We start from the raw sequence: 9,436 nt of genomic DNA on the forward strand, positions 1-9,436 counted from the left end.
CCTTAAAGCTGCGCGGGCACCGTCTCGCGCCTTTAGCGAACGTCCTTAAAGCTGCACGGACACCGTCTTCTATCATTTCTTCTATCCCATAAGAAACAAATGGTGACATTTTAAATGAAATACCACAGATAGTAATTGTGTGGAAGTGTAGGATGTGTTAAAGGACTCACTTCTGGTTTCCATCAGTTACTCATGTGACCATGTTTGTGTTATGATCGGACGTAACGCCTATGTTAGCTTCACTCCACTGGCTGCCTGTGCATTTTACACTCTCTACAGTATTTTAGAGTTTTATTGTATGTTTTTACTCTCTACAGTATTTTAGAGTTTTATTGTATGTTTTTACTCTCTACAGTATTTTATAGTTTTATTGTATGTTTACACTCTCTACAGTATTTTAGAGTTTTATTGTATGTTTTTACTCTCTACAGTATTTTATAATTTTATTGTATGTTTTTACTCTCTACAGTATTTTATAGTTTTATTATGTTTTATACTCTCTACAGTATTTTATAGTTTTATTGTATGTTTATACTCTCTACAGTATTTTATAGTTTTATTGTATGTTTTTATACTCTCTCTCTACAGTATTTTATAGTTTTATTGTATGTTTTTATTAATACTCTCTACAGTATTTTATAGTTTTATTGTATGTTTTTACTCTCTACAGTATTTTATAGTTTTATTGTATGTTTTTACTCTCTACAGCATTTTATAGTTTTATTATGTTTTACTAGTGTTTATTGTATGTTTTACTCTACAGTATTTTATAGTTTTATTGTATGTTTTATTATTACTCTCTACAGTATTTTTATAGTTTTATTGTATGTTTTACTCTCTACAGTATTTTATAGTTTTATTGTATGTTTATACTCTCTACAGTATTTTATAGTTTTATTGTATGTTTTTATTAATACTCTCTACAGTATTTTAGTTATGTTTTACTCTCTACAGTATTTTATAGTTTTATTGTATGTTTTTACTCTCTACAGTATTTTATGTTTTTGTATTTTATTTTATGTTTTACTCTCTACAGTATTTTATAGTTTTATTGTATGTTTTACTCTCTACAGTATTTTATAGTTTTATTGTATGTTTATACTCTCTACAGTATTTTATAGTTTTGTATGTTTTTACTCTACAGTATGTTTTATTGTATGTTTTATTATTACTCTCTACAGTATTTTATAGTTATGTTTTACTCTCTACAGTATTTTATAGAGTTTTATGTATTTTTACTCTCTACAGTATTTTATAGTTTTATGTTTTATCTCTCTACAGTATTTTATAGTTTTATTGTATGTTTTTACTCTCTACAGTATTTTATAGTTTTATTGTATGTTTTTACTCTCTACAGTATTTTATAGTTTTATTGTATGTTTTTACTCTCTACAGTATTTTATAGTTTTATTGTATGTTTTTATAATTACTCTCTACAGTATTTTATAGTTTTATGTATGTTTTACTCTCTACAGTATTTTATAATTTTATTGTATGTTTTACTCTCTACAGTATTTTATTTTTATTGTATGTTTATACTCTCACAGTATTTTATAGTTTTATTGTATGTTTATACTCTCTACAGTATTTTATAGTTTTATTGTATGTTTTTATTACTCTCTACAGTATTTTTATAGTTTTTGTATGTTTTTACTCTCTACAGTATTTTATAGTTTTATTGTATGTTTTACTCTACAGTATTTTATAGTTTTATTGTATGTTTTTACTCTCTACAGTATTTTATAGTTTTATTGTATGTTTTTATTATTACTCTCTACAGTATTTTATAGTTTTATTGTATGTTTTTACTCTCTACAGTATTTTATTGTACGTTTTCTATGATGTCACTTCTTCTATTTTATCCATCTTATTTCTCTCTGTTGTACAGCACTTTGTTTCAGCTGTTGTTGTTTTATAAATAAAGTTGGATTGGATGTGACGTGTCAGTGTTGTGGATGAAGTGCTGGACGTGTGGTGACCTTTGCGATAGCTTCGTTTAGCCGTGTAATCCTTCATGTCACAGACTGAGACTGGGTGAAGAGTAAACTCAGCTAAATCCTTTCCTCACGATCACATTCCTCTTGTCCACTGTTCGTGCAGATGAAATATTCAAGTTTCAACATTCTCCACTTCAGGCAGAGTGAGCAGACACTCAGAGCATCCTGTGAATGCAGAGAGTCTCGGTCTCACTGGAGAATGCTGGACGAGATCTGTCTGCACATGTTCTTGCTGATTTATGGGTTTTTTATGTTTGATTATTTAATGTTCGTGTATCGTGTGTGTGTGGCGCTGTTGCCTGTCTTGGCCAGGACACACTTGAAAAAGAAAATGTGTTGTTTTTCCTGGTTAAATAAGTCGACACCACTCCCTGAGACCAAACACTGCATTTCTGACACACCTCACTTCACTTTTTAAACTTCATGCTTGACATCTGTACTCACTTATTCAGTCCAGTGTGTTTATTTTTATTTTATGACTCGTACCTGTGAAGGAGGTGTCAGAGATGGGGGTGTTGTTGAGGAACCACGCAGTCTGGACTCGGTCCACCCTCCTCCCCTCGATGCTCACGGACACTCTGCCCTTTTGACCCACAATCACACGAGGAGGGAGGATGATTCCTGACACCGTCAGAGACTTCTGCTTCTCTGAATGGGGAACAACAGAGTAACCAAGAGATAAGAGACAACCGTGGGTAATAATTCACAATGAGGTCTCTCTCAAACCCATTGTATTCAACTTTGTTGACGTTAAGTGAATTTAACAACTTTACTAACATTAAAGGCCAGTTCAGAGTGGAATGACTTTAAAATGAGTAGAATCTCAAACTCGAAACTTGACTTCAGTGAGAATAAAACAATACATCTGTTTTTGGTATATTTCTAGATAAACACGTTATTTTCTAAATGCTAAGGGCCCAAAATATTTCCTTCACATTTCTGTAATGGAGTGAGTTTGCTTTTTTAAAAATGTCATGGGAACACTCGAATATATGTATGTATATATAATTACATCCAACATTATGACAGAATTACATCCAACATTATGACATATATTGATATAGATATCTATATATATGGATATCTACACCACATATATATATAAATATATATATATGTATATATATATGGATATCTATATGTATATATGTACATATATGTATATGTATATCCATATATATGCATACATATATTATATAATACAATATATATACATATATGATATATATAATATATATAGTATAACATATATATACACATATGCATATATATATTATATAGTACAATATATACATATAATATAACATATATATACATATGCATATATATATTATATAATACCATATATAATATAACATATATATATATATACATATGCATACATATTATATATAATATATATATGCATATGTATATATATATATTATATAATACCATATATATACATATGCATATATAGTATATAATATCATATATATACATATATGATATATATAATATAACATATATATGTACATATGCATATATATATTATATAATACCATATATATACATATATGATATATATAATATAACATATATATATATACATATGCATATATATATTATATAATACCATATATATACATATATGATATATATAATATAACATATATATGTACATATGCATATATATATTATATAATATAAGTGCATCAGAAAGGATACAAATGGTTGCCACAGTATAATTCAGTACCCTAAAAGTTACCTTCACAATAAGATGGTACCTCATTAGTCCATCATTAATTACATGTTGAATGTTTGCATGAATAAAAAGCTAATTTAATATTTAACGTGGTAGAATTGCAAACACACATTTTCTTCAGTTTCATGTGCACAGTGAAAACTTTCTGTTGATTTCATTCTCTTTGCATAAGACAAACGTTCATGCACAGAAATGACCTTGTGTTGTACCATTATTTTTAAATAACTCCACAGGCTGCTGACGTCACCTTGGAAGTTTTACCAGCATTTCACAGCCGAGACACTTTGTTTTCCTTATTCCAGGGAAAAAAGGTTTGTATCCACATTCCTGTCTTATTTCCTTTAAAGCCTTTTGCCTAAAACAAACTGCTGTTACCCCTGCAGCCCCTGACTGCACGGGGCTGTTGCGGGGCTTTTATTAAAGTACGGGCAGGTGCTGTATTGCATTGGTTCTGTTATGGAGCTACACTGGAGTGGGATTTAAAAAAACAGACCTGAGTTGTGGCCTTAAACTGCACACTACACCAGTTTTTCTAGAGGAAATATTATGTGTTAAAGTTGTGTGTACAGCTACACAACTGCTGACAGAAGATGCCAAACCAGAAGACTGCAGACATCCACTCTTTTATTTGGATTCACTAAAACGACCAAAACCAAGCATGGGCCACATGCGCTCCTGAGGTGTTGAGGTGAATTGTGTCGGTGAATGAATTAAAAATGCCTGCATGACAGGCTCCGACTCACCGTCCCTTCTCCTCCAAGAAAAGCCAAAGCAGAGCAGGAAGACCAGCACGATAGAGATGCACATCATAGCCACAGACGCTTTGGCTGATTTAGTCAACACTGGAGCCTCATCTGACGGAAAACAACATGCTCGTGAGTCCCACTTCTGCAAAGACAATCTAAAAGATGAAAAGAAAGAGTCTTACTCTGCGGATCTAGTTTCTCCAGGTGTGCTGAGCCGCTGACCGGCTGCACCGCTCCAGGCTGGCTCACTGCACACTCCACCTGTCCACCTCGCCCCCTCTGCTCGACGTTCAGGGTATAGTAGGATCTGGTTTTGTAGGTCCCGTCCGGGTTTTGCTCAATGGTGGGTGGTGCGGGGAGAGTCGTGCCATTCTGACTCCAGGACACGGACACTTCCTCTGGGTAGAAACTGTCCAGGTCACAGTACACAGTGAGAGGGACGCTGTTGGACTGTGGCGGCACCGCGGCGAGGCGGACCGACGGAGGATCTGAGGTGAAAACAGAGAGGTTTGGGACCCTTTACCAGTCTGTGCCCAGATGCCCACTGGCTCATAATCCGTCCCAGCACATAAACATTAAAGAGAAAAGTTTCAAAGAAACAAAATCCCCCAAAATGGCTGTTCTGCATCATACGTGATATAGTGTATGTAATATTATATTATTATTTATTTATTATTATATTATTAGAACAGATTACACACTAAGGTGGAAACAGAACACAGTGTGCCTCACTCACACGTGATATTGAGTTGGAAATCCAGCTGTTGGTCGGTGCCGTCGTGTGACGCGACACAGCTGAACGTCACATTCTGGTCCTCGCGAGAAGGGAAGAAGGTCAGGTTTCCCACAGCTGTGTAGAACCCGTCTGGAGTGGGTTCACTTTCAGCCTGGAGGGGAGGCCCAATCTCTTGGTCATCTCTGGTCCAGGAGAAAAGAACAGGCGGTGGGTAGAAACCGTGTGCGTGGCACTTAAGATGGTTCTCTGTCTCTAACACCACCCACTGCTGAGGCACAGACAGAGTGGGCGGAGCTATAAAGGAGAGAAAACATGAACAAAGTTTAGTTTTGTACATTTTTAGGTTGAAATGAGCCCAAATGAACAAAAACACATACCAGTGATAGCAAATGTAACATGACTGGAGTTCAGCAGTGTAGAGTTGTAGCTGACTGCACAATGGTACGCCCCCTGCAGGGCAGGAGTGGCAGTGAGGAGGGTCAGTGAAAAGTCCCCGTTGATGAACTCACTGAGGTCCCAGCTGAAGCCGTCCTTTATGTGTGTTGCCGTGTCTGTGAACGTCGCGAGCACAGAGCCGTTACTTCTCCAGCTGGCACTGATGAGCGAGCGGTGGACGACGCCTCGTGCAGAGGGCGGGAACGTCACATGGCAGGGCAGGCTCGCGCTCGCGTTCACTCTGGCTACAACTTCATCTGGAGTCACTGGAAACACAGAGAAGCTTTCTAAGCTCACGAAGCTGTTCAATATCTTTACCAATGTTATACAAAAATGTTCATTAGGTTAAAAAAGCAACACAAATGTGCCACCGACTGTCTTCAAACCCTGTTTATTCATTTATTTATTGTGCATTATTTAAACGTTTGAGAATGACTGCTTCTTATTTTAATCCATCCATTACATTTTACTTTTCAAACCAAACATATGTCAATTGTTCATTCTAACAGAATTTTACCAGAATAAAAACTCTTGTTGTTGTTGTTTTGGTGAAGATAAATCATCAAACAAACATTTTTAACCAGTGAAAAATCGATATATTCACACACGTCTTATTTTTTCTCTGGGTTCTCCGGGTTCCAAAAACATGCAGATTTGGGGATTAGGTCAATGAGACTAGATTAGATTAGTCTAAATGGAGTCCCTGTGATGGACTGGTGATCTGTCCACGTGGACGCATGATCTCCACATTTAAAAATGTATGCATGTCATTTTTATTCGAACTATCTGTGATTTATTGACTCAAGCTAAAGGAGATGTGTCCATGTCAGTAATAAAGGAGTACGTTTACTAGTGAGATATTGTAGATTATGTGAGGCTGTGTGTTTCATCTGTGTCTCTGCAGAACTGTTGAGACACATAGTGAACATTTCAACATCTTCCACTTCACATTCATGGGTGGATTAACCTTAACAAACAAGCATGAACAGCACTTGTTTAAGTTGTGTAATTTAAATGGACAAATGTCACAAGTTTAAATCAACACTCGTGAGAACGTTTGATTGAAGGCTTTGACTTTTGTCACTTTCTTTTTGTTCTCTAATTGTGAATCAGTAATCTCAGCGCTCCTCTTTCAATCAGATTAATTAGTAACTAGCACAATAAAAACTCTCAGTGTGAAGTGTTTACGTTGCACTCGCTTGCTGAGAGTGACGGACTGATCAAAGAAAAGAGAAATCAAAGATTAAAGGCTTTTAGAACTATTACATGTGCAGTACATGCCCAACCATGAGACAACAGCCGTTAGCACGTGATATGAAACGATTCAATCATGTAGCACGGACACAAAAACACAAAACTGATCATCTGTTGTTGGACTGTTAAATGCATACAGTGGCAATAATACCTGCAACACACACACACACACACACACACGCTGTGTATAGTGTATATACATGTATTCTCAGTGACTATAAACAAACACAAATGGTGAACAACGTGGATAAAATACTCTATCCAGTGTCTTCATATGTGAAAGAAACACAAACACAACAACCCGACAAACACAGATGTACACAACACGAGCACAAACCACAGCTTCACCAACATCACAAAACTCACCGTGTTTTATGAGAGTCAGTAGGACGACATAGACGAGGACTTTACACCACATGGCCGGGCTTGTCTGGAGACCAGCGTCTTATCACCAGACCTCTTTTACGCTCTTATATAGGACGACGAGATGACAGTGGGCGGGATTTTCCTGCTGCCAAATGGGCAAATAAGACATATTGTCCCTGGGCCTGACAGGAGGTGAAAAGAGGGCCCTTGGTGTGTGTTTGCGTCTCATAAATAAGCGAGTCCCCCTGGAGGACTGGTCCAGAGGCACAGAGAGAAGTCTGATGTGCAGGGACACACAGATGGGGTAACCAGCCACTTAACATTCAGCCAGGCCTCCAGCCAAGGTTGTGGGGCTACTTTACATTGGTGCAGTGTTGCTGTGAACACACAGAGAGGGCAACCCCACTGAGCTCATGTGGGCAAACAGAGGGAAAGTTCATATGTTGTTGCATTTCAGGCAAAGAAGGACAACCATCAGGACATCAGCTGCTGCTCTGTGTCCTTCAAGTTAATTTTTAGCCACGGCTTGTTTGACATTTGAAGGACGAGGTGTCGTCTCATTCATTTACCTGATTAGTCGTTGAAAATGTTTGTCTTTGCTTTTGAATTGATCTTTACACACAAATCAATCATTTATTTATCCATTCATCATATTTCTCTCTGCTGTTTTTCCCTGTTTGCTTGTTCGTCTTTGGAACACTATCTCTCTCTCTATATATATATGTATATATATGTATATATACTACCAACATTGTATTTGACACCCTCTGCCTTCCCTCAGTGAGCTTCATGATGTCGTCACGGTTCTCACTTCACAGCCTTGTCAGGGTTCATGAGTGGACTTTCTTTCCTTCTTAAGGGGGTTGGGAGTCCATCAGCTGTGTTGTGCAGAAGTCAGGTTGGTCCACAGCTGACAGCCCTGTTTCAAACTGTTAGAATTCATATTATCGGCCAAGTAAAGAGAAACCACAGTCCATCATTACTTGTGAAGGTGAATCAGTCCAGAAAACTGTTAAAAGTGCAGTCGCAAAAACCATCAAGCTCACATGAGGACACATGAGGACACATGAGGACACATGAGGACACATGAGGACCGCCCCAAGAAAGGAAGACCAGGAGTCACCTCTGCTGTTGAGTCACAAGTGAACAGCAGCTCAGATCATATACGTATACATATATATATATATATGTATTTATGTAGAAAGCATTTAATGCATGAACAACAATATCTAACTTTGATATCTTAATAATATATATATTAATAATATTACAGCTCACAATACAACATTGTTATTGAAGCTTTAATATAAAAAATAAATGAAGTCATTAAAATTACATTCAAATTTGAAATTGAATACTATTGAGAACCTGATAATATTTAGTTATTTATCTGTATAATCCACTGTATGAGTTGTCCTGCCTAAACGTGGCTGTAGATTTCACACACTTTTTTGGTCCTCAGAAAGATACATATACAAGTACACACACACACACACACACACACACACACACACACACACACACACACACACACATACACACAGCATTATTGTGAGATAATCTAGAGTTTCCTGATGTAAGTTTCCCATGACAAAAGTAAGTGATATGTACGGAAGTGTATGGCTGTCAGTGTGAAATATGTCATTATATTGTATATAACATGATAATTGCATCGTATATAACATGATAATTGCATTGTATATAACATGATAATTATATCGTATAAACATGATAATTATATCGTATAAACATGATAATTATATTGTATATAACATGATAATTATATTGTATATAACATGATAATTATATTGTATATAACATGATATTTGCCTTGTATAAACATGATAACTATGTATATAACATGATAATTATATTGTATATAACATGATAATTGCATTGTATATAACATGATAATTGCATTGTACAAACATGAATGTAACATGATAATTATATTGTATAACATATATAACATGATAATTATATTGTATATAACATGATAACATGATAATTATATTGATATATAATATATGATAATATGATATATTGTATATATATATAACATGATATATATATATATGCATATAACATGATAATTATATATGACATGATAATTATATTGTATAACATGATAATTATATTGTATAAACATGATAATTAT

At 35.4% G+C, this 9,436-nt stretch overlaps 1 protein-coding gene across 1 annotated transcript in view; it reads right to left on the bottom strand.

Annotated features, from left to right (window-relative positions):
* si:ch211-180a12.2 overlaps window positions 1–7,366 on the bottom strand; it is a 12,106-nt gene extending 4,740 nt beyond the window's left edge. Inside the window, exons 1-6 of the mRNA XM_044014321.1 lie at window positions 7,279–7,366; window positions 5,601–5,924; window positions 5,224–5,517; window positions 4,670–4,975; window positions 4,485–4,595; window positions 2,484–2,645 (exon numbers count right to left, since the gene is read on the bottom strand). Coding sequence (XP_043870256.1) covers window positions 2,484–2,645; window positions 4,485–4,595; window positions 4,670–4,975; window positions 5,224–5,517; window positions 5,601–5,924; window positions 7,279–7,330 — 1,249 coding nt within the window. The 5' untranslated portion in view covers window positions 7,331–7,366. The remainder of the gene's footprint in view (window positions 1–2,483; window positions 2,646–4,484; window positions 4,596–4,669; window positions 4,976–5,223; window positions 5,518–5,600; window positions 5,925–7,278) is intronic.
* Window positions 7,367–9,436: the final 2,070 nt, after the last annotated feature.

This window comes from Solea senegalensis, linkage group LG18 (assembly GCF_019176455.1).
Source record: "Solea senegalensis isolate Sse05_10M linkage group LG18, IFAPA_SoseM_1, whole genome shotgun sequence".
Taxonomy (NCBI): Eukaryota; Metazoa; Chordata; class Actinopteri; order Pleuronectiformes; family Soleidae; genus Solea; species Solea senegalensis.